This window comes from Colobus angolensis, unplaced genomic scaffold (genome assembly GCF_000951035.1).
Source record: "Colobus angolensis palliatus isolate OR3802 unplaced genomic scaffold, Cang.pa_1.0 Scaffold33, whole genome shotgun sequence".
NCBI lineage: Eukaryota > Metazoa > Chordata > Mammalia > Primates > Cercopithecidae > Colobus > Colobus angolensis.
The window spans coordinates 835,702-861,850 of NW_012116599.1; the positions used below are offsets into that span (position 1 = coordinate 835,702).

The 26,149-nt window shown below is 39.7% G+C and overlaps 1 protein-coding gene across 1 annotated transcript in view; it reads right to left on the minus strand.

Annotated features, from left to right (window-relative positions):
• EPHA4 (EPH receptor A4) overlaps positions 1 to 26,149 on the minus strand; it is a 155,581-nt gene that overhangs the window by 11,024 nt on the left and 118,408 nt on the right. Inside the window, exons 8-15 of the mRNA XM_011951897.1 lie at positions 24,907 to 25,066; positions 23,852 to 23,963; positions 14,430 to 14,488; positions 12,045 to 12,158; positions 11,404 to 11,589; positions 5,774 to 5,835; positions 5,107 to 5,316; positions 2,836 to 2,985 (exon numbers count right to left, since the gene is read on the minus strand). Coding sequence (XP_011807287.1) covers positions 2,836 to 2,985; positions 5,107 to 5,316; positions 5,774 to 5,835; positions 11,404 to 11,589; positions 12,045 to 12,158; positions 14,430 to 14,488; positions 23,852 to 23,963; positions 24,907 to 25,066 — 1,053 coding nt within the window. The remainder of the gene's footprint in view (positions 1 to 2,835; positions 2,986 to 5,106; positions 5,317 to 5,773; positions 5,836 to 11,403; positions 11,590 to 12,044; positions 12,159 to 14,429; positions 14,489 to 23,851; positions 23,964 to 24,906; positions 25,067 to 26,149) is intronic.

The window sequence follows — 26,149 nt, forward strand, 5'->3', positions numbered from 1 at the left end:
CCCGTCTCGGCCTCCCAAAGTGCTGGGATTACAGGCTTGAGCCACCGCGCCCGGCCAGCATTTACATTTTGAAGGAGACCCTCTCACATCTAAGGAAGGAAGTTACAATGGTAGATGATAATTGTCCTATTGGCCAAGACCATCCAAAGTGTCCAGCACAGTCTACTTGCCTAGTAAGTCATCAATAACTCATTCAACAGTGTCTTTGCTAATTCTAATTTTTCTCATCTGTCTTCACAGGCCTTAAATTATTTTCTTACAGACTTTTCTCTAACATCCTTCCCCAACTTTGGAGTATAAATTCCAATAAAGTAATATGGTAGGACATACCAAATTTATAGAGAATTACTTCATAGCTTTTTGGCTACTCATTATCTTTGTTTATGGATATCCTCTGAGATTCTGGAGGTGCTTTTATTTGTTTGGAAGTCTAAAAATTTTATTTGCTTTATATCACTCCATTTATTTTTCTTTCTATCAACATGATAGCTGCCAGGGAAATAACCAGTGGTTGAGCCATCCCAATGACTTCACTGGACTCACCCTGTGGTGGGTCTATTGACTGCTCAGAAATTGGCCTTCAACAGAAAACAGTCTGTTGGGTCCAGTGTCTTTGGATTAGTATGACTGTGGTCTTCTTAATAAGAGCACTGTTTCAGTTTAACAAATCATCTTGTGATTTATTGAGCCCTCTGATCCTTTTTCTCCTATGTATTTGGCCAATATCATGTATCAGTATCACCTACTTTTCTTTGTAAAGCAGACTTCTCTATGCTGTCTTATTGAACCTTATTCTATTTGTTTCTAGCAATTACACTACGTCAGTTTGATCACCTGGGTTTCTTTTATCTTTCCAGGTGCATGGTGTTGACTCTAGACTTGATGAGAACATTTTGCACTGAATTGAGGAGAATGAAAGCAACATTGGGCTGATGCCAGGGGAACATAAATTGTTATAACACCTCAGACTGATTAATGCTCTTTCATAAGCTCCCTATCCACTGCCAGCTTGGAAGATGGCTCATAGGTTAGCAAAGCATATTTTCTCAGTTTACTGCTAAATATTTTGGGGGGCAGAGGATTAAACCAAACAAAAAACTTGCTAAGTCTGACATATTTTCAACAGTTACTTTCACTCCATTTACCATACGCCAAATTAATTCTACACATCAAAGTAATTCTCCAGATACACTTCCTATTGATTCCTGTTCTACATAGAATCCAACACAGAGACAAATAATAGATCAATGTTATTTGTGAGCAAGAAATGGCTTCAGATGCCTTTTCATGGATAAAGCCAGAGAACTGAAAGTTCAAAACAAAAGAACTGTTTTAATATATATGTATATAGAAACTGCCAAAATTACAGATCTGAACATATTTAGGGTGGAAAAACTGACATCTTTAGATTCTCTGTTCTTACGAACACTTGGTCGTGACTTCAATGAAAGAAAAATAAAGCCTAAGTATCAAATAATTACAGTAACTACATTTACTATTTGCTCATTTAAGTTTTTTGTCTTTGTCCCTCTGAGAGTCTCTAACCTGAATCCAAACGTGGCTACAAGAAGCTACTAGAAGCTGTCTGCATAGCATAATCATATAAGCAATAGATTACATGCTATTCACCTCCATAGTCTTTTTCCAGCCTGTAATTACTGTGACTTAGGCTAGCTGCTTTCTTCCTATCTGCTATGAATCTTCCGTTATAATTCACAGATAATACAATGTGAACACTACCATTTCCCTTAATCTGGCTGGTCAGCATAGAGAATTCTTTTTGCCCCACCAGACATGGAGTGCATCATTTTCTCTATTGCTCCAAACATTCTTTAATTGATAAGGCAGCCTGCATGCTATTTCCTAAGTGCACCTGGCTGTAACCCTCAAGGCTACGCAACTTCCTGTTGTTGGAGGAAGACAAAGCAGATGGATAAGTAACATTCCACCGCAAAGATAGTTTTTGAAAAGAAGTTTCCAAAATATAATTCTAACTGATAAACTGAATACCTTGCATCTGTAAACCCTCTCTGATAATGGCCTACCACATACATAAAAAATTAGGCAAGTTCAAAAAGTAAAGGTAGTCATTTAATTTTAATATGATTCCCAATCTTTCCAGAACTAACGTAAACTTTTCCAGGATTAGCTAAAATGTGTTCTAGGAAGACCCCTTGAATGTAGGGTTTTCTTTTACTTTTCTTCTTTCTTTCTTTCTCACTGGAGATGTTTGTAATTAAATTCTATTACTCTGGAATCTTATTAGTGTCATTATTGAATCCTTTTCTGAAATTGCAGTCATCGTGGATACTCCCTTACGAAGTAGTCCAGATGGTACATTAAAAGGGATGTGCATAATTTACCAAGGGTCATTGAGTGAAGCTTTATTTTAGAGTCCTCAAGGGGCGAGCTCTAATTACAATGATGCCAGCTTTAAAATATTCACTAGTTTTCTTTCAATAAACCTTTCATGTCCGTTTTATATGTGAAATTTATTTTTTCATAATCTTTGCATTTTCTTAAAATTCAGTTTCATTTTGTTTTCCTTTGGTTTTGAAAGTTCACCAAGTAAAAATACCATCCCATATTTTTTATCTATGCATCTATGTGTGTATGTATCTATTTCCCATACTGTACCATGTAGGCCATTTAATTCTTGTCCTTGAAATCAATAGTCGTTGGTTATAATGTTGAACTAGCTTGCTAGATATATCTGTATTAAGAAATTTGAGTTTAATGTATCATTTCAAACCCCGTGCTCACTCTATCATACAGTAATGTAGAACTTCCTGAATCTCAATGTGAAAAAATATATTTCAGAACATAGAGACTTACATCTTGATTGGACATATCCCAGTAGGGCCTCTCCCCGTACGACATCACTTCCCACATAACGATTCCATAGCTCCATACATCACTTGCTGATGTGAATTTACGATAGGCAATTGCTTCTGGCGCAGTCCACCGGATAGGAATCTTGCCACCCTGTGAACATTTGAGCCGTAAGTTATTCCTTAAGTACATCACTGATGTGCCATTTTAGATTCTGAATGTAGTTCCTGCTAGCCAAGCAGGACAACAGCATTCTTGAGATAGCTCTCAAAACAAAAGACACTTGTTCATTTTAACACAAGTCTTCCAGGTTAAGACAGTTCTCATATGTTTTCTTTACTCACAGGGAAGTGACTAAGTAATCTAATTATGTTTTCAAAACCTACCTATTATCTGAGCTCTGCTTAAGGCAATATTCTAGAAAAAAAGAAATCTCAGGTTTTACAAAATACATGTTATCCACGGGGTATCAGTGATATGTAGCTGACATTTGTTTGATTTTTTGTTGGATTCTTTCACGCAGGAGCACAAAGGAAGGCAATGCTTAATACTGCTTCAAAAATCATGAATGAAGGAATTTAAATATGAACATTTCTATCCAACACAAGTCTACCTCCCCTTATACAGCATGAGAAACATGCCCAATAGCTAGGGGATGATATGATAAATAGGCCTTTAGAGAAAGCCAAATAATACCAGACACTAGAGCTATTACTGACTTTAATGGAGTAAGGACAGGATTTTAGTTGTTATTAAATTAAAAAAAAAAAAAAAGACTTGTAAAATGGTAAAGCAAGTGAATATTACTCAGGAAAAGTTTCAAAATACACTTTTTTTTTTTTTTTTTTGCCTCAAATGCCTTGTTTGTTTATGCTTATGTTTAAGGTATTTTCAGTCAGGTTTTCAATGTCCTAGGGTTCCACCTGGGGAAATTAATTCAAGTCTAATTCAGACCCTTGAGGTATCCCCAGGGACATCATTTAAAAGTTTTCTTTGCTTTATTAGGTAGGGCTATGAAACAGGACAATAAATTGTACTGGAAATTGCTTTGATACATTGCAGTGAACTCTGAAAACCCAGTGTATTGCATTCATCCTTGTTACACCCAGGACACTTGTACTGCATTCCCCCCTGCTTAAATATTTGTCTAAGGTTTTATCTATGTAAATGTATCATTCTAGAAGCCTCCTTTAACTTTTCTTTCTCCAACTACTGGGAAAAAATAAAAGATCTCCAACATTCACAAAGATGTATTCTTTTCTAAATGAATGGACTTGGAATTCAAAAGAGGACAAGCATTAAGAATCAAAATTGGAGCCAAAGAAATAGAATACTATACCCCCTGACCTCCTCCACAAAATAAAAGGCTCAGCCAGCCAACCAACCAAACAACAACAAAAAACCCCCATTGCTTGGGATTGCAGATGCAAAACGAGGAGTGCTAAAAGGGGAAAATGGCTGGTAACTGTCAGCTTCGTGTTGATTTTAACAGTGTCAGTGTTAATGGCCAATAACTGTTTTATGATTCTGTGTTTATTCCATTAGTATTTTATATTCAGATAGTCGAGCTAAGATAGCACAGCCATTAACTGTGTACTTAAAACTCTTAACTGTGTCTTAATCCTCACTTATCTACCAGTGGTAAAATGAAGGCCATTAGATACTAGAAAAGCTTGCATGGTATAAATGTTTTATAAATCCTGTATATACATTCTGAGATTTGGTAGCCAACCAACTAGAAACATTGCTTTGTCTCATTTAGAATAAGGATTTTTTTAAAGAATAGAAAAAAGGCAAATACAAAATCTAAAACAAAAACAAAAAAAAAAAGGAAGAAAGAGGCAGGAAGACAGCAGGCAAATATAAGTGCAAAAAAATAAATAAGCAAAGCTACCTCCTGATTTTCTCAGTAATTGATCATTTATTGTATAAACTGATCCTTAATGCTTGCTTCTCAGCTTATTTTTATTTAAGACACCGTCTTATTGTTCATTAACACTTTCTCCCCACTGCCCCCCGAAGAAAACACAGAGGGAAAGATAATTCATTTTGCTTCTAGTTTGTGGCTGTTAATATTGTCATCATCTAGGGTCAGCTTCAAAATCCCTCTTTTCTTGGAAACATGGTTTAAAAATGGACGCAGGAATACGAGGAGGCTTCGAGGCATGAGAAAACTTAAGAAATAAAAGAATTACAAAGGGTTTCGATCTCAAAGTGAGAAGAGAGGAACAGTTTCACCAGAGTGAAAGCCCAGATGTCACCAATCTTTCTTACCCTGGTAGTGTAAGCTGCTTCCGGATCATCCTCAAGCACTCGGGACATGCCGAAATCAGACACTTTGCAGACCAAGTTGCTGTTCACCAGGATGTTCCGTGCGGCCAGATCACGATGCACATAGCTCATATCAGATAAATACTTCATCCCAGACCCAATGCCGCGAAGCATGCCCACCAGCTGAATGACTGTAAATCTGCCATCATTTTTCTGCATAGAAAAGGAGTGAGGAACAATCCCATTACCATTAGGCCAAATTAATTCTCACCAAGCATTTATTACTTGGATCTTTTTGGATATCTGTATCCGGTAGGCAGTGAAACTCAACATGATTTCCAGGCCCTTCTGACCAAAGTCACTAATTCAGTAGCAGACTGTACCCTAGGAGCTGGGTTTGCTTCCTGTGACAGATGGAAATTATCCAACTGTAATGAATCTATGGCTCAAACAGCTCCACATTACAGGAATAAATCAAAAACTACCCTCGTTGAACATGGATTATTTAATAGCCTTAAAAATCACATCATTTTCGATTTCTCCTCTTCTTTCTTTGCCCCATTTAAAAAAAAAAATCCACGAATACCACCGAACAGAACGAATACAAGGACTCTGTTAGGAGTCTTCCAAATACCAACATTCTTGGGTTTAATATAAAGTCGTCACATACCCTGAGGAATGCATCCAAGGAGCCATTCTCCATGTACTCTGTTATGATCATTACTGGTTTACCTAGAGTTTTCAGAAAGAAAAACACAAACCTTTGATGAGCACTGCAGTTAATGAGATAAAAATGGGCTGTGCACAATTTTACTGCCAAGACACCTGTCTTGTGTGATCTAATTTAATTAAAACAAGCCAAGCTTATGCCTCAGCTGTGGGGAGCTAGGAATGAAATATTAAAAGGACGAGTAGGTTTAAATTCCATCTGGATAGTTAACCCTTTGGGTGGCTTGTTGACAAGGTCTTTAACTAAAGTGGCCTCTCGTATCCAGGGAGCAACATGAATGGATAATTGCTCTCTCAAGCAAAAGGGGAAAATGATAAATGGGAGGGCCTGTTTCAATACAAAAATAATCTTTAGGATAATTAATTTATTTTGTCCCCAGAAGAGCCACTTGTAAGAAGCTAAGGATATCAATAGGCAGATCAACTTCTTTTCTTTATTTAGAGAAATCGTGTTTCAGGGAGTAGTAGCTATGTTGAATCCTTCCTTATCCAGACACATCTTAAAACCAGGCATGCAGCCGGTTCGGTAGGTCACGCCTGTAATTCCAGCACTTTGGGAGGCCGAGCCAAGGCTGGAGGACCGTCTGAGGTCAGGAGTTCGAGACCAGCCTGGCCAACATGGTGAACCCCTGTTTCTACTAAAAATACAAAAAAAAAAAAAAAAAGTTAGCTGGGCGTGGTGGCAGGAGACTGTAATGCCGCTACTCAGGAGGCTGAGGCAGGAGAATCGCTTGAACCTGGGAGGCGGAGGTTACAGTGAGCCAAGATGGCGTCAATACACTCCAGCCTGGGCAACGATACCAAGACTCTGTCTCCAACAACAACAACAACAACAAACAAACAAGCATGCGACTTCTCTCCACTGTCTTGCTCAGCTCAGGGGCTCTGTCCTTTCTCTTCACTTTCCCTAGCTATGAATAAACTTGCTTTGGTCTGACTCCTTAAACTGCCTACCTCAAAAAACAAACACAAAAAACCCAGAACAGTCAAAGGAAAGGTTAAGTATTTCATCTGAGACAGAAATTTAAATTCAGTACTAGAACATCCTTGTTCCCCCCATTCCGCAAAGAAATAAAAACGATTTTAAGCCCTGAGCAGAATGAGGTGGAAACAAGATTTTCACTGAAGTCCTCTTTCTGAGGACTTCAGGACTTAAGAATCATTCTTCACTTTCTTGCACAGGCAATGAGCTCAAGGTCTGAAATTCCTTCTTTCTAAAGGGTATTATTGCGGAGTGGAGGGTGGGAAACATGAATTTTTTTTTTTTTTTTCTAAGAGAAGGATAAAACAGGTCCCTAAAATATTCCTTTGGGAGAAAATGAAATGTCAGTTTGATACACCAAAAAATATTCACACTGGCAGGGCAGGGTGGCTCATACCTGTAATTCCAGGACTCTGGGAGGCTGAGGCAGGTGGGTCACTTGAGGCAAGGAGTTTGAGACCAGCCTAGCCAACGTGGTGAAACCCCGTCTCTACTAAAAATACAAAAATTAGCCGGGTGCAGTGGCACGCACCTGTAGTCCCAGCTACCCGGGAGGCTGAGACAGGAGAATCACTTGGGCCCAGGAAGCGGAGGTTGCAGTGAGCCAAGATCGTGCCACTGCACTCAAGCCTGGGTGACAGAGCGAGACTCTAAAAAAATAAAAATTAAAAAAAAAATCATACTTTTTATTGCTGCATTTGCTGATTATTTAGACTTCAGTCTAGAAAAATGGGCTGAAATATTTCACCGCTGAAAAGCACCCATGATTATTCCAAAGAAATACATTTTCCGCCCAGTGATGCCATCAGCTTATAATTTCCGGCATATAGGGAATGGGGAAAGTTTTCACTTTAGGGGCAAAAGTGTTGAAGAGTGGGTTTTTAATTCCATGAAGTCCAATATATCAATTTGTGATATTTCTTGATTTCTTGAGTTTTTGATGTTGTGTCTAAGAAATCACTCAGAGGCAAACACTTTTGTATTAGAAAATAGTACCGTGGACATGTTATTTTCAAGTGAGGAAAGAAGGCTGGTAGAAAACGTGGGAATCTTGGTGCAGACCAAAGGTGAATAAAACCACTTTTAAGTCTTTTCTCTTTGCCGGCTTTTTGTGCTTGCCGATCCTCTATCAATATAAATAGGAAATGCTTAGTTCTCAGATTCATTTACCCTCTACATGTGTGACCACGGTTTTTCACTTAAAAAAAAAGAAAGAATTTTTTTTTTTTTTTTTTTTTTTTTTAAAGAGACAGGGTCTGGCTCTGTGGCCCAAGCTAGAGTGCAGTGACATGATCACAGCTCACTGCAGCCTTGAACTCCTGGGCTCAAGGGATCCTCCTGCCTCAGCCTCTTGAGCAGCTGGGATTCCAGGCACTAGCCACCGAGTTCAGCTTGTGACCATAGTCTTCTCACAGAACAAATGTTCCTAAATGAGTTTTAATCAACCTGCCTCAATCAAAAGATACTCTGTCAACTAATGAGAAAGGGCAGCCTCTCATGGCTGTGCATTAACACCTCCTTGCATTTCACCAGATCCCTCTGGAGCTGTGGAGACTACAGGAGAGGATCCAAAAGCAAGGGTCATGTGGAGGATTTATGGTCCTCCTGCCAATTTCAAAAGTTACTCAAGTAACTGCTGGTAATGAATTCACACGCTTCCACTCTACCCTTTCACCCTCACACCTCCCTAGTCGGACTCTTGGCACCATCTTCACAATTTTTCTGCATTCCTTTTTCTGTTTATTAAAAGGATCCATTTGTCAGAACCTTTATGAGCTCTACAAGAGAAATAAAGACGAATGTCTCCATAAGCAGAGGGGCTTATAAAATAGGCCTGGGCTGGGCTGTTGGATAGAGGAGTCTCCTTCCCTCCACTAGGCAGGGATGCAGTGGGGAGGAGAGGGGTGGGGGAAGGGAATAGCTTCTCCAGTAGAAATTTTAAATCATTTTAATTCAGTGACAACTGCATTATGCAAATGCATCCAGTCGTTTATAACAGTTACAGCTGTAATAGCTACGCGTTTTAGAGGCGCGGTGGGACTTTAATACAAAGATCCCCTGTTTCTTCTCTCTTCTGCAGAGGTGCTAGGAAAATCACTGTCTGCGACAGGAAAAACACCCTAAGCTGAACAGAGCCTCCTTTTTAGAAAACGGACCTGCAAAAGTATTTAAAGGGAATGTTATCTTTTAATTAAAGTAGTGAAGGACTCTGGGCGGCCCTGAAGGCCACAGGCAACAGAAAAATATCCTGTCTGTAAAAGTAATCTCAAAAAGCAAATAGTGCTATTCTATGCTAATTATAGCCTTCACCTTAGGCAGAAAATTATATATCCTTCGCATCAAGGTTCCTTTTTGTTTTTGTTTTGTTTTGTTTTCTTTGAAAGATTCTGAAGATGGGGAAAGATGTACCTACTTCTTAAGACATAATAGCACCATTGAACACATATGAGGTTTTTTCTGAAAAAATTTGCTATTGTGCTAACCACCCAAAATATTCTATTTCATCCCCAAAATAACCTTATAAGGCAAATGCTCTTTTTACCTCCATTTTACAGATGAGAAAACTGAAACAGAAGGATTGAACAAGCAGTCCAAGGTCACAGGCTTTAGCAGCAGCAGAGCTGGTACGCGGTCGTTTGTCCCCAGTTCGGTGGTTCTCAAAGTGTGATTCCCATACTCGCAGCATTGGCTTCACCTGTGGTGAGCTCTCTAGCCTCCACACTTACGGGCCGCCCACCACCTGCTGAATCAAACCTCTGAGGAAGAGGCCCAAGAAACTGTCCTAACAAGCTTTCCAGAAGATTCTTACTTATGTTTGAGGACCTCTGGACTGAATAGTGTATACTTTCTCTCCCATTTTAGTTAACCACCTCGTTTCTTCTTCCTAAGGATTTTGTACTCTGCGTCCTACTAGCCACCTGCCCCAGGCCTAATGTCTCATTTTTTCTTTTCTTTTTCCTTTTTCTTTTCTTTCTTTCTTTTTTTAAGTAGAGACAGGTTTCTATTAAAAAATAGGTTCAGGTGCCTCTGTCACCTGGACTGGGGTGCAGTGGCACTATCGTAGCTCACTAGGAATGATATGGACAGGAGGCAGGGAAATACTAGGTAGAAAATGGTGGTTCCCGGCAAAGGCCCCACCTTCAACCCTGGAAACCATGGGCATTCGGTTGGCACAGCTAAACTCCAGGGGAAGATTATCTTCCTATTTCTATTCCTATTCCTTCCCCTTTCCAGCTCCCCATTCTGCTGAGAGCCACCTCCATCACCCAATCAAGCTTATACATTCACCATCCTTCAAGTACATGTGACCTGATTCTTCCTGGACACCAGACAGGAACCCAGGTACCAAGAGGGGAGGGTGAAAAAGGCTGTCACTCTGACTCTCCACTAAGCTGGTTAACACTTAGCCATTTGCAGATGACAACTGCTAAAAGAGCATTATTTGTAACATACACCTTCTGGGGCTCCAGAGATCACTGGTGACCACTCACCTGGGCTCCTGCAGGTGCTTAACCTGTGTGCTCCGCCTCCCACAAAAAGTTTGAGCTCGGTGGCCAAGCAAAACAAGCCATACCCCATTGCAAGTCCCACGAGGAGTTCAGGAAACTTACCCATCTCAACTGTAGCCTTGAACTCCTGGGCTCAAGTGATCCTCCTGCCTCAGCCTCCTAAGTAGTTAGGACTACAGGTGTGAGAGATTGTTTTTCTCTTTAACCTACCCTCCTCTGACTGCTTCACCCCGCTGGGGTGGCTATATTGCCATTACTCTGCACACGGTGAGTGAAGATGCTTTCCACAGATACCTTGAATCAAAGAAGAAAAGCCTTGGCCTTCCAGGAGACATAGCCCCAGGCTTACAAGATCCTTGACTTGTAGTGTATATGAGGGCTCCTGGAACAGAGCCACCTTAAACAGGGACTGCCTCAGCTGTACTGTCTATGTGGCACTTTATAAGTTGGTCTTAGCCAGCCTTACAGACGTACTCAGGGTTTGCTTCACAAAATGCATCTGTTGAGCTGTGTCGCATTTTAACTGAAGCGTGGTTCACAGGCTCAGTGAATGCTAATGGACTAAAAAAGGAAAGTTCAACCAGGTGTTACTGTAAATAGGTGCTGAACTGCAACAGCCATAAATCAGGCAGAGCAGACAAGCAAATCCCCCAATATATTAAAGATTCCCAAGCTTCACCCTCTGCATCTGGAACCAAAGATTCCAGCACAAGGTGTGGCCAGGTTTTGTTGTGCTTTATAGGAAAAGTCCTTAAATTTTATTTTGCTTACCATCTGCTTGTGCCTACCCTATGACAATCAGTTTGGCCTAGCAAACATCTGAAAGATGGCATGGCATACCAAAAATCTGCTATATTGATTTCTCTAAAATCTCACACAAGCTGCCTTGGAGATTGGATATCAGCCGAAACCATAGACTCATTTAGAGCTGACTACAAGATTAATGACTTGTCCTGCACTGATTTCCTCCTATTAGCAATCAGTGGGTCTGCGCCATCTGTCATTTCCCTGGAAAGAAAATGTGGGTTTAATTTCCCAGTAACTTCTAACTCGGCTTTGTAAAGGGGGTGACCCACGTACATTTAGTGACCACGCCTTCCAAGTGAATGATGTTTGGATGGTCAAACTGTCCCATGATGCTGGCCTCACTCAGGAAGTCTCTCCTCTGTTTGTCTGTATAACCAGCTTTCAGAGTCTTGATAGCCACACAGATCTCTCTCTTGCCAGGCACTTTGAGACGCCCGCTGCATACCTCACCAAATTCACCTTTGGGAGAGAAAAAGAATCTCTGATGGACCAGAAACACATTCAAGATGAAAGAATAATAGCTAACATTCCTTGAGTGCTTGTTACATGCCAGGCCCTGTGTTAGTGCTTTGCATAGATTATTTCACAAAATCCTCCATGCAACCCGGAAGTAGATGCTATTAGCCCCATTTTATTAGAGAAAACTAAGCCTTAACGAAAAAACCCTACACAAAATCTTACAGTTAGTAAGAAACAGAGTACACCTTTTGAATGCGATCAATCTGATTTCAGATCGCATTTTCTCTCTAAGAATAAAATCAAAATTGGTTCTTCATAACACATGATATTTTATACTCAAGAAAAGGAAATTTCATGTATATACACACATACTCACAAATACATTTACATAATCCACACACATATTTAACATCCACCAAGAAAACAGACTCATTAGCAGACACTCAGACACTTACCAACTCCTATAACTTTTTCAATCTTAATGCAGGATGCGTCAATTTCTTTGGCAAATTCTCGAACTGCTTGGTTGGGATCTTCGTACGTAAAGGGGTCCACATATGTTCTCACACCTAGGTAATAAACATGATAAGTTGGCTGAATACTTCTCAGGAACCACTAAAAAACATAAGTAGTCTGGGTCTAAAATTACAAAACATAGGAAAAGTCAAGTTAGCTGTACGGTCTTGACATACGAAAATGGTTAAATTCTTGCTCTGGTTTTCATTAGTGGGTAAACAAAATATTGTTAGCTACTTAAGAGGCTGCAGCTTTACTGACTTCCTGGAATGTCTTCACACTTCACGGACAAGATTTCTAAAACCACCCATCCAATGGAGGAAATTTGGATTGTGTTAGCTGAATACTATTGTCTCAAGCAGTTGCTCATAGCTCCCTTGCCTTTGCATGAAGTCCTGCCCACTGCTTTCAGTTATCCTCCCTTAGGGAAGAAAATAGAAGCTTTTTAATTTCAACCAGCTCTTTCCACATGGTGTCACATTTTGCCCAATATCTGGATGAATTAAATATGTGACCGACAATTAACAAAATTAGATTAAATCTAAGTTAAAGTAGACAATAAGGTTAACATCAGCTAGCTGATTTGAGAATACTGACTCTGTAGTGGACCTCCACTTCTTTTCTGTTTTGGAAAGAAGGTGTCATAAGCAAAGATATTCAACTTTGCCAGAAAGCTTCAGCTGGAGATAACCATTGTAGCCTAACTGTGAATGGTCTGGACATCAGGAAGTACGATTCAGTCATATCTCATACTGCTCATAAACTCAATTTAGATGTGTTTGGAGGCAGCCCAGTGACAGATATCTGGGCCAAGAGGCAGAAGTCATTGTAAAAAGCTTTGTCCTGGCATTTGCTCCTCTCCCTCCTGGAGCTGCTGGGACACTAGGACACAGAGGGTATGCAGGACACCAGTTGGCCCAGTCCCTTTGACTTTCCAAGCCTGTAGGTCTTGCCCTCATCCCAGTACCCTTGGTTAGGAATAAGCTCCTTAAACTGGCAATTTCTTGCTACTTCTTTTTAATAGATCAGCTTTTAAAAAAACATATATCCCATGTAAAAATTGAAAAAATATGATTTTAGGAGGAAATGAGGTGAACAAATGGAAAGCTGTTAGACACTCCATATCCCTCATCACTTTATATGCTATAGCCAAGAAAATCTTTAAGATGAGTCTTGTTATTCCCAGTCCCTCTCCTTCTTCTATCTATTTTTTTTTTGGAGACAGAGTCTGGCTGTGTCACTCAGGCTGGAGTGCAGTGGTAGGATCTTGGCTCACTGCAACCTCCGCCTCCTGGATTCAAGCAATTCTCATGTGAGTGACTTGTTACTTGTGGCTATCTAAATATAAATAAATTAAATTAAAAAGATCCCTTTCTCAGTCATATTAGCTACATTTCCAGTCTTCAACAGCATGTGTGGCTATTGGCTTATATATTAGACAGTGCAGATATAGAACAATGTTATCTCAGAAAGTTCTAGTGGACAGCTCTCCTGGATAGTCACAAACCACTGTCCATTTAAAAGTCTTCTACCAGTTGGGCGCCGTGGCTCACGCCTGTAATCCCAGCACTTTGGGAGGCTGAGGTGGCCAGATCACGAGGTCAGCTGAGGTGAGGCTGACATGGTGAAACTCTGTCTCTACTAAAAATACAAAAATATCAGCCGGGCATGGTGGCTACTCGGGAGGCTGAGGCAGGAGAATGGCGTGAACCTGGGAGGCAGAGCTTGCAGTGAGCCGAGATCGCGACACTTCACTCCAGCCTGGGCGACAAAGCGAGACTCCGTCTCAAAAAAAAAAAAAAAAAAAAAAAAAAAAGTCTTCTACCTTGCTTAAGTCACTCTAGAGACACTTCTTTGAATGTCTTCTTTGACCTCTTTGGAATATCAAAATTAGAATCCACTAAAAATTTACTGATAGTCACTAATTCTATATCACATATAGCCATTCCCTGGGAAGTAGCAATTACTGTTACATTTCTTATTCTTTTTCTCATCCTCAAATTTCCAGCTTATATGAAAAAAATTACCCATTTTAATCTTGCCACCCAGCTACAAGAATGAACCAGCTAGACTGATAACTTTCTCAGAGTCGAGGATAAAATACGGAAAAGTAAAAATCTAAAGAAACATCTCTACCTCATCCCACATCTTTAATCTCACCATCCAAATCGCCCATTTCAGTTTGATACTCAGGAAGTACATTATTGGGATAAGGAATATATTATATAATGTTAATAGTCACATAAATATTATTTGGACATGTTTAAACTAGAAAACGTGAGACATGCTCTAAAAATAAAATTTTTTAATCCAGTTCTTTGTACCTTGATTCAAATGTTTCTCTTCATCCGCTTCTTGTTTGGCTTTACTGTATTTACTCCGTCTATTAAAATTTTTTAAAAAAGAGAATTATTTTCCTCAAACACCTAAGCTTTAACACATGCCATAAGACAAATTCTTTGCTACTGTAAGTCAGGCAGGTATGCTATGTACATTTCAGAGATGAGAACACTGAGACTTACAAGAGATGAAATACTTGTCACCCAGGTAGTGAGTCATGGTTTTAAGCTCAAGCAGTCAGAGACACGTCTGAACCACAGTTTTAAACTGAGGTGTCTTACAATGGCTTAAAGCAAATGTTTTATAATATAATTATAATTCAAAATCTCTCAGAGAAAATTTATCTTATTGAAGATAAGTTTATTGGCTATTTTTCCATTTACATAAATGCACGTATGTGTGTATATATATGTACATGTGTGTATATATATGTGTGTGCATGTATATATATATTTTAAATTTCCATGGGTAATTCTGCGTAAATCAAATGGCAATAATGTTCAGTATGTGATGGGTAATAGTAAATATTATTGCTATAACCAGATAACTACTACCACAAAAATTCATTATCATATTACATGATACTCTTGAAACAATACTTTTGCGGTTCGGTTTCAGTTGCTGCATACAAATTCCCAACTTATAAATGAAAAGTTTAAAAGTAAGTATTTGCTTTGTACTGAATTATGTTCCCTAATTTGTACAAAATGAGCAAGGGTAAAAATGAGAAGCTTTGTTTTGCTTTGCCTAATTCACTTTCGGTAAAATGGTGCATTATCTTAAACTTGGCATTCTGGTCCTACAACTTTTAATAGCGAAATCTGGCTTTGTTATAAAGCTTTGTGGATTAGAAATCTTTAGTACATATAAATCTTCAATCAGGAATGTATATATCTCTCTTATACAAACTGGAAAATCAACTCAAGCCTTGGAAATCAAAAATATATATACATTGTGAATCAGGAGAATATATATCACTTAAAGGAATCAGAAAATCAACTCAGTTGATATTACAGCTGTCTAAAACTTGGGAAGTTGAGACCAAATTAGTAAATAAAATGTATACATTTATGTTTCTGTCAGAAATGTAAAATTTACACTGGAATTTACATCTTAGGTTTTCTTAGAGCTTCAAACACAAGATAAGGTAAGACTCTTACAGAAAAAGAAACAGTGTCTGAGATGAGAAAAAATTCCTCAAGGCCAGGTTGTCTTGGCAGTGTGGTCCTGTCAAAATCCTATACTCCAGACTCTTCAACTTTGAATAGGTAGAAAGGCAGATGATTATCACAAAGAGAGAACAACAGAACCTAAAGGAGCCAGGCAGTGCAACCAGAGAGGCAGCAGATCCTGGTCACATGCTCCAAGCTTCCCTCCCACATTCCTCTCCTAATTGTCAGCAGCCCAGGAACCAGTTCAGCAATCAGACCCTCAGAGCCTACAGATGTTCTTCCGTGTGGATAATTCCCTGGCAAATAATAATACCTTGCATTTTTACACTGCATTTAACTTTTCAAAGTACTTTCATCTCATGTATTATCTCCTCCCCTAACTGTTTGCAAAGCAGGAACCAACTTAGCAAAACAGAGACTCCAGTGACGACAGCTAACTGTGAAGTACGGTATTTCAGTCCCAAATCATAAGCTTGCATTTTCCTTTGCATTTAACTTTTCAAAGGGTCTACTGTTTTTATTTATTTATTTTTTATTTTTTGAGATGGAGCGTCACTCTGTTGCTCAGGCTGAAGTACAGTGGCATGATCGCAGCTCACTGCAAGCTCCACCTCTAGGGTTCAAGGGCTTCTCCTGCCTCAGCCTCCTGAGTAGCTGGTATTATAGGCACCCGCCACCACACTCAGCTAATTTTGTATTTTTAGTAGAGATGGGGTTTCACCACGTTGGCCAAGCTCGTCTCAAACTCTTGACCTCAAGTGATCCACTCACAGAGGCCTCCCAAAGTGCTGGGATTATAGGCATGAACCACCGCACCCAGCCAGAGTCTATTATTTAATTGCATCTTCATGATAACCCTATGAAAGCAACCAGGGAGACAGACACAAGCTCAGTTTCCCTGTGGATGAGGACATGGAGCTGGGTGGGGTGGGCGGTGGGGAGCAAGAGGTATCACCACGTGTTCTCCTAGCAAGCACAGGACTTTGTGGAAACCTTGATCCAGCCCACGACTTCACAGGGCCTCTCTTACTGGAGACTAGTTACGTAAGGGTACCTAGTGAGAGTTAATTATAAGTAGTGTTACGTTTTACATCAGTACATTCACTTAAAATGAATTCAACTGCTCTTAAAATCCACTGCTTCATCGAAGTAACTAAACAGGTTTAAATACCCTGAAGCCAAACAACTTTCTATAAAAGATGAAGTCTCCTCCAATCTTCTTTCTCTCCCTCCACCCCCATCCTTTCCCTTCTTTTAAAGGAAATATAAGAGTGTGAGGTCAGGGACTACTAAAATAACATTTTATGTCAGGAAAATGCCATAGATTGGTCCCAAGGGTGTGATAGGGTCCTCCCAGCCTGAAGGATTTTGTCTTATCAGAGCTCCTAAAAGCATTATCTAAAATTACAAGTATATCTTTTAAACCACTTAAGATTTCGAATACTGATTTGAATTTCTTTCCTTTGAAGAAGGAAAAAAAATGCATAGAATGAGAAAGCTTTGGTACCAACTTAAAATTGTCAATGAAACAAAAACCTGGCATATACCATAGAAAACCATGGCCTGAAGCTGCCCGGGAAAGTGTTTATCTGTTTTACATCAAGCACATTCATTAAATATGTGCAAAGCCAGAGGAAATACAAAATGACAGGGGTCATTAATTATAAGGTTGACACACCCATCCCTTCCTCAGACTTCTAAACATAGAAGGAGGAATTAAAATTAGTGGTGAAGGTGTGTTTTTAAACGAGAATTTTTTACATGGAGTGTTATTTGGAGGAGAGGAACCTTAAGACTGCAGGAAATGGCTGAAAAAAAAAAAAAAAACAACAAGGATTACTGTTCAAAGGCTAACAGTAGTCTGTTTGCTTTTTTAAAATATCTGGAAAACAAAAATGCCTGTGTCCTGTTCTACCTTTAACACCTGATGGCCCTTTTGCCTTGGCTCAGGGTAGGACAATGTGGCCCATTAGCATCCCAGGAAAGGAAACCCATTGAAGTTCCCCACTGGGGCAGCCAGCCTCCAGGAAGCCACACTGCCTGAAGAAGTCCTAACTCAAAACTGACATCAGAGGCTGATCACCTGAATGGCAGAAGGAAAACTTTGTTGAAGGTTTTCTAATTATAGAGATGTGGACAAGCTGATTAAAATTGGGAAGGAGTGGAGTGTTTTATTAGCAAATGCTCCAGAAGGAAACATTTCAGCCACAGGAGTTGGAGAAAAGGGCCCACGCTGCAGGTGAAACTTTGAAAGAGTGTGAACTAAGCCCTCCTGCAGTCCAAGGGACACGGTAATAAGGGTATTAACAGACATTGTTGCAGAACAGCGTGAGTCCTCTCAACCAACGTGCTGTTCCTGGCACCTTAAGTATTCAATAAAGCAAACAAAATAGAGAGGGGGAGCAAGGCAGGGGCCCAGCATAAACCGTGCTTTTACTAAATTACTAACTTTTCTGGTCAAGTGGACAGATTTGACTGATGTGGTTCACTGTTCCAAAACTAATTAGCAAAAGGTAAGTAATTTATTCAGCTAAAGTGCATATTAAAGATAAAGCAATGTAACTAGCATGGCTCCAGGAGGTCCCTTTCCAGCACTGAACGGCATCACCCATGAAGATTCACAGAAGCCATTCTTCTTTTTCCCCTTCTTTAAGCTGTCATTGTTCTTGCACCAAATGATGTCTGAATGTTGTTCACGAGGCGCATGTTGAAATGGTTGCACACAAGTTGTTTAGAAATGATCCCAAGGTATCATCTGTGTCCAGTTGTGTGAATTCACATGACTTCCTCAGAGCTGAATTAGGCTAACACTTAAGTGTTTTCATTTTCACATGATCATAATCCTCCGGGGAAGGAAATTAGGGCCCAGGTGTACCACCTGAGGTCAGGGGTTCGCGACCAGCCTGGCCGACATGGTGAAACCCCATCTCTACTAAAAATACAAAAATTAGCCAGGTGTGGTAGCACAGGCTGAATGATAACTCTTTTAGCATTACGTGAACTCTTAGCTCCGAAGTGAAAAACCTTAACCTTCAATAGGAGGAGACAATTAACTTGTAAACTCTGACTTTATATTGTGTAATAGACTTGCACATTAATTCACAGATTACAAATCTTACCAACATCACTAGCAGACTCTTGAAGCTTTGGTTCCACAGAACTGCCAATGTCAGTGTTTTTATGTAGGTCAACTTTGTCAGTTAAGAAGATATTAAAATAATATGTCTATCCCAGTACTGGAAGTTACAAGAGCTGAATTCCTGTCCTGATCAGCAACTAACTCGCCATGTGACCTTCGCTTATTTGTTTAATCTCTTTAGGCCTCCAGTACCTAATACATAAATAAACTTTGCCATAACAACTTCAGTTTTTTCTTAAAATCAATTCACTTCTTTTTCCTTATCCAGGTAAAGGGGGTACTTTATAACCCTAACATGAATGGAAACCCAGTGTCACTAGCAATCACTAGAAGGTTAGCATAAAAACAGCATGTGCCTGGTTATCAGTAAGACTTTCCCTCACTACCAAGTTGTCCTTTAAGAAATAGGGGCCATTCTTGTATTCTCGTCCTTTCTTAAAATTGTTTTTTCGCATCTGAATAATAAAATACTGCTTTGGGGCCGGGTGTGGTGGCTCACGCCTGTAATCCCAGCACTTTGGGAGGCCGAGGTGGGCAGATCATCCGAGGTCAGGGGTTCCAGACCAGCCTGGCCAACATGGTGAAACCCCATCTCTACTAAAAATACAACAATTAGCTGGGCGTGGTAGTACATGCCTGTAATCCCAGCTATTTGTGAGGCTGAGGCATGAGAATCACTTGAACCCATGAGGCAGAGGTCGCAGTGAGCTGAGATTGCGCTATCGTATGCCAGCCTGGGTAACAGAGTGAGACTGTCTCAATAAATAAATAAATACTGTAATACTGTTTTGGAAAAAACACTACCCTAAAACAATCTGAATTAATACTAGTTTGTGATGCTTTTGAAGATAACTTGATGAAATCATTACTATAAAAGGGAAGAGGGTGTCAGAGAAATTTAACATAGATTCAGTCATTAGCCCTGGAGGTCATGACCTTATACTTGTATTTTAGGATGTCACTGTTAACAGTCCTTTTAAAGATCACTTTAAAAAAACAATATAGAAAAGTGGTTATGTTGTGGAGATCACAAATATATAAATATATAAACGTGGAAATGGTGACTTGCTGCTAGAGAATGTACAAATAGAGATTTGTTTGTGGTTTGAAATAAAATTTATAAGGACAGCATCACATAGGTACAAGAAAGGTTGTGTCTTAAAATAACCTAGATAACAAGTACAATTATGTGCTCCGGAAAGCTGAAAGAATTCTGAAATTGTATCTTGAGTGATGAGAAAGACACAGATCAAAGATGCCTACAGAAAATATAAAATTAAGTTGCTTAACATAAATGTAGGTGATAAAAATATACAATATAGCTAAATCAATGTGCTTAGTATAACATCTCATTTTAGGTATTTTATAAATTTAGTAGTTTGATTCTTTCACCGCAATCCCTAAATGCTTACATGTTCCGGTTGGCCAAAAGAAAAAAGTAGATCTCACCGAAAAAAGTGTAGATTATTCTGGCTTGCCTCAGGCTCAGGCTTCCCTAAGCTGAATGTGCACAATGAAATGAATGAAACAATTGCTATAAAAAAAATCCTGCAAGATATCAACTGTGGGCCTGAGGCCGCTTCCTCTTTCTTAAATGACAAAGGAGCACCAAGCCGATTTTCTCTCTGAGGTCATCAGAAGGACTGAAACTTCTCTCACTACGTGAGTTTCTGTCCATCCACTTCCTTAGAAATCTTGCGTGCCATCAGCAGAGTGGGAGTCACTTCCAGAGGACCCTGTAACAGATCTGTCTGTAGCATCCTTTCCGGCATAAACATTCGGTGATTCTAAGAAGCACAAAGCAGCCCCATTGCCAAAGGACATGACTCAGATTTTATAGGCTAGGGTGTTTAATCTTTTGCTTTCTCATACGACTGGCTGAAGTCTGGCAAGATTATTTCGCCAGTACCATGTACTACCTTTTGTTTGTCCTCTCACGAAAAGCCTGGGCCAGGCTTTCGTCCCTACTACCTGTCTCCTCTCTGTTCACCTGTTCTTGTCCCATTTAAACATTTATAGTCCAAGATAACACAGCAGACAACCTGCGTGAGGAGAAGAATTGGCTGAGTGTGCCTGAGCCACTGCAAACCTGTCAGCTACCTGGCTCCAGGCGGACTTTCCCATGACAGCTTTACGGCCGACACTAAAGAAGAATCAATATGAGGGCAAGGGGTTGACATTTCATTTTCTAAAAAGTGATCCATTGAGGACCAATCACCAAGCACTGTTTATCAGCCTTGGGAAGTGACATTTTTTTTTTTAATGGGGGAGAAGGGACAGGAATCATCGCTGGGTAACTCGACAGGCTCAATTCTCTAAGGTGGGGACTCATAATTGGAAATCCGATGCATCCTGCTATCAATCCTGCCTTATGTAATAAAGTGATCAATAAAGGCAGAGAGGAAATTAAGTCATCAGGCTTAAGGATGCTATTTTCCGTAGTCATGGCTTTTAATAAACTTGTCTCCCTGATTACATGTTCACGTGTTTTTCCTTTCTTTTCATCAAAGCCAATGTTTTAAGTAGAACATCCAAAGGGAACTCATAATGAGGTAGCTTATTTCTCATTACTCCAGTTTGACTGCTGTACTTAGGGCCACTTATACCAAAAAACAAAAAAGCAAATTTAAAGCAAAGCTGGACTACAACTAGAGAATGTTTCCAGTAAAGTCAAAGAGATGGTTAAGACACAAGGTCAAGACTTACTTTCTGCAGAGAAGTGCTCTGAGCATCCTATGGTGCTGAATTTTTATCCAATATTTTTACAAGTGGAGGTATTTAATGAATTGTATCTGTTTTTAAACCATTAAACATCTTTATTTTCTAATAACAAATATTATTTCTGTATACTGTGAAAATTTCAGACACAGAAATATGTAAGTATAAAATCAAAAAAACACATGTAATTCCTATACACTCCCCGACATGCTCCTTGCTTCCCACCATCAAATGGATATATACTAACGCATACATTTCCCGGTGGTTATATGCACAGCATGTGTACATATACAAAACTAAATGGCAATGTACAAGAAAGAGGGCCATCTTGATTGGCTTTCAAAATCAAATACCAGGGAAGGAAAGAATAGTGGGAAATAAAATTCTATGCAGGTCAACCTTAAGTTTCTGAAGGCCAAGATATAATGCTGTTTAGAATACAGTAGACATGCTAGTGTCTATATGTTTTTGTATGTGTGTATATTAAAGAAACAGAAATGAGAATTTATTGTGGATTTAACATCTCAAGATTTGACTCATCACTCTAATCCAACATACCTATTCATAGATTTTGCATCAAAAGCAATGAACACAATGTAAAATAGATGCCTGTACAGAATGTGTTGTTCTATATCATGTTATATTAGAGTGAACATAATTGGCCCCTGTATACCAGGACACTTTGGAGAGTGAGGGTGGGGGCGTGATATTAAGAAATACATGGCCACGCACGGTGGCTCATGCCTGTAATCCTAGCACTTTGGGAGGCTGAGGCAGGCAGATCACTTGAGGTCAGGAGTTTGAGACCAACATGGCCAACATGGTGAAACCCTGTCTGTACTAAAAATACAAAAATTAGCTGCCAGGTGTGGTGGCAGGTGCCTGTAATCTCAGCTACTCAGGAGGGTGAGACAGAAGAATTGATTGAACCCAGGAGGCAGAAGTTGCAGTGACCCGAGATCGTGCCACTGCACTTCCAGCCTGGACGACCAAGCAAGATTTCATCTCAGAAAAAAAATAATAATAAAAGAAAAGAAATACAAGCACCAACTGGGACTATCCAGGCAAACTAGATTATATGGTCATCACTCTAATTATAATGTATTTCAGAGGAAAGTAAAAGCATAGTGGCTTGCCCAGGCCAGTGGAAATAGCCAAAGGCGTTGCTATGACATTGGTGAGATCATCGGTAGGCAGCGAGGGATAATGCAACAGATACTGGCCTGAGAGCCAAGCACAGCTACTGGTGGGGCCAGTAGTAGCTCAGCCTACCACTATGGCAACGCGACGACCTTGGGCAAGAATTACTTCTTTCCTAAGACTACTTCCCTCTTCTAGAAAATGAAAAGCTTTACGTTTAAGAGGATCCTCTTGACATCCCCAGGTTTAGCCCTTTTTTTCACCAACAGCCCTATCTCGTGAAACAGTTGATGGTATATGGGGATGCAGATCAGGGAAGAGGCAGATTCTTACACATAAAATACAAAGAAGGCCCAGGTGGGAGGCACATATCAATGACCGCCCCTCTGGAGCCTCTAGGCAGGTGACAGGAGTAAGTAAATGGAGACGAAAAGAGTAAGAAAAGAATGTTCGAAAGAAGATGCTGCTAATCTGTTGTTATTACTCTCTCCTTTTTAGATTATTTTCTAAGTGACAAGTCAGATTGTAAGTACTTAGGCGATAAGGACTCAGATGTTTTAGGTTCATTTCCAAGAGCAATGTCATGCCCACGATTTGCTCAAGGGATAATCTCTGGAAATCCATTGATTCTCTGGAAATGCTGATGGCCTTTCCTGGGGGAAGACTGAATGTGCAGTACCCATTTCTTTGCTTTAGTGACCATTACTGTTAACCAAAATCACGCTGAAGCACCTCCTGTGTGCTGTATTATCTATTTTGCATATCAAAATTCTACTGTCAATAACCCTTTGAGGCAGATAATAATTATCTCTATTTTACGGAACAGAAATACTCAAAAAGGTTTATGTAGTAGTAGCTGGCAAATGACAGAGCTCAAAATTGGGGCCCAAGTTTTACAGGGCTTTTTCTTGCCTTTGGCAGTGAGTCCAGGCTTAAGAGAGGGATAAACGTAACACCTGGCAGCTTAAAGTATCTAGAAATCTCCCACTGGCTTGCTCTTCAGCTTTGTTTCCTACAATTAGCTGGGTCCTTCCGGCCCTCTCAGCCTGCCACCAGGGTACAGCTAGCAGCTTTAGTGGGGGTGTGGGAAGATCAAAGCAACAAGGAGGAAGCTTGGGATGCAGATGCCATGTTTATGATGCAATCAAAAGCCTTAGCTTTGTATGGAGGAGAAAAAAAACCATCATAAACACTGGGAAGGTGGGGGGGCTGCACAGTGAGCGGCTTCAGTGCTTACCTCCGGCTGATGACAAAAGCTGCAATGAGAATTACCACCAGCACCACACTGCCTGAGACAGAGACCAGAAGGACTGTGGAGTTGGCCCCATCTCCAATGATCCGGGAAGGCACTGGGAATACAATTACATAAGGGTCACCTTTGGGAAAGTCTTAGGAGGTAGAACTTCTGAATGCGTCACAGTTTTCAATGTTCTGAAGCCACTTGGCGAGAGAAAGACACTTGAACATTTCAAAAAGGGCAGCAGTTTTGAATGTACCTCCTTCCCCCAGAGCTATCAAAAACCTGCCTCTTTTTGCCTAGTTCAAAAGCCACTTCCTCCTTGTACCCTTGCTGGATAATTTCAAAGATGTCAATCCCTTTCAGATTCAACTCTACTTTCTCTTCTGCGTTTTTATTTAATAATTTGTGAACAAAGTTTCTTTCTTGAAGTCAAAAATTCTGCCCTATCATCTTTTTATCAAATATGCCCAATTTGGGTTCATTAATTACTGGGGATGGAGGTATCTTACACCAACTGCTTGTTCATGGGTACGCCCCTCTTAAGCACTTTAAATTTAGTCAGCCAGTCAATCCAGCTCACAGTGTTTAAAGATTTGATATGTTTGTTCAAAGGGTCTTTAAAAAAAAAAAAAAGGCTTATCTGACTTGATTTAAATGATTCTTAGAAATAAGTAGGGAAAAAACATTTTTGGTGGCATCTTTAATCGTCTCAGGGAGAAAATTCCCTATATTAATGTTGGGTAGCTATGCAACCCTCAATTTGTCAGTTTAGTAATCCCATTTTTCCTGGTCAAAACAAGAGAAAAACAGGCAACATTTTTCATTCATAGGAAAAGACAAATCAGATAGTACTTCGAAAATGCCTTTCTCTAAATCACATGAAGTTTTCTAAGTTACAGACATTGGCTAACTTATTTCAAGCCATGTTCATTGCAGCAAAATGTTTGCTTAACAAAATAATACAGACAACTCCTTAGATTTCACTGTAATGGGATTCACCTGTATTATAAAAATAGCCTCAGAAGTGACTGAGTCTGGGTGGTCCTTGTTACCTGTGTTGGTTGTGACCTCCAAGGGCTCACTGAAGTCTCCATAGCCAGCTGCTGTCCTGGCTCGCACGTGGAAAACATAGGAAGTGAGAGGGTTCAGGCCTTTGATATCTGTGTTCCTGGCAGCTGTCCGAACTATACGATAGCTTCGCTCGTTCTGATCCTACATCATGGGAAGATAAAATTGGGGAAGGTAGCAGAATAAATCTCCTGCTTACTCTAGGTGCAATAATAAAGGAGTCAAGCCAGTCGACTCAGAAGCTGAAAGTAAATGGAGATGAATAAACTCTCTGGAGCCTATATTCTCTTGGATGTTATAAGTACTATTGTTACTTCTTACTTGTTGAAAGAAATACGTAATTCAGGTATGACTGTTATTGACACTGACCATATCCAGATCTTTCCTCCTACTCTTTTTTTTTTTGAAAGGAACATTAAATGATGGTTGGTGGCTTTTCTAGCTCCACACCCAGCAATTTAAAAGACATAACTGTAAGAAGGTCCCTTGTCTTTTTCTATTTTCTGTCTAGAAAATGTAAAATGTGTTGTAACATGGTTTCAGTGGAAAAATCCTGTCCCTTTTCTACTTTTAATAAGAAAGCCAATAAGTGATTATCTTTAAAAAGAAAAAGAAGACAATTATTCATTTTCTACACAACCTCGAATGCAAATAGCTCTCTTCAAAATTCTGTCCTTTAAGAGAGACAAGTTATTTGTAAAAATAATGCCTTTCTATAACTTTAAGAGGCTGAAGAATGTGATTTTCCTTCCCTGACTTTCTCTTAAAAGTCATCAAAACCCACATCTTTATTCTGAATAGCAGTGATCTACTTAAACAGATCATTACTTCAACTGTTATGAGTCACTCTCCCTGATATAGGGTTCATAGATTAGAACTTCTTAGCTATCTTGATTTCCATTACTAGATAGTAAAGATATATTACAATACAGTGTATTATTATTATTGTTATTTTCTGCTGTTCAGGATAACTAAGTAAATGATAAATTTCATAATCATACTTAACTGGGAAGCAAAATGCATTTGATTGGGGATTCACTGGTATTCCATGACTTACAACTGGCTAACACTTAAACAGAAGGGAGGGAGCAAAGGAGGATGGGAAGGAGTTGAGGAAAGAAGGAAGAAAAGAAGGGAGGGAGGGAGAAAGGAAAGAAGGAAACAAAGAAGGAACGAAGGAAGGAAGGAAGGGAGGGAGGGAGGGAAGGAAGGAAGGAAGGAAGGAAG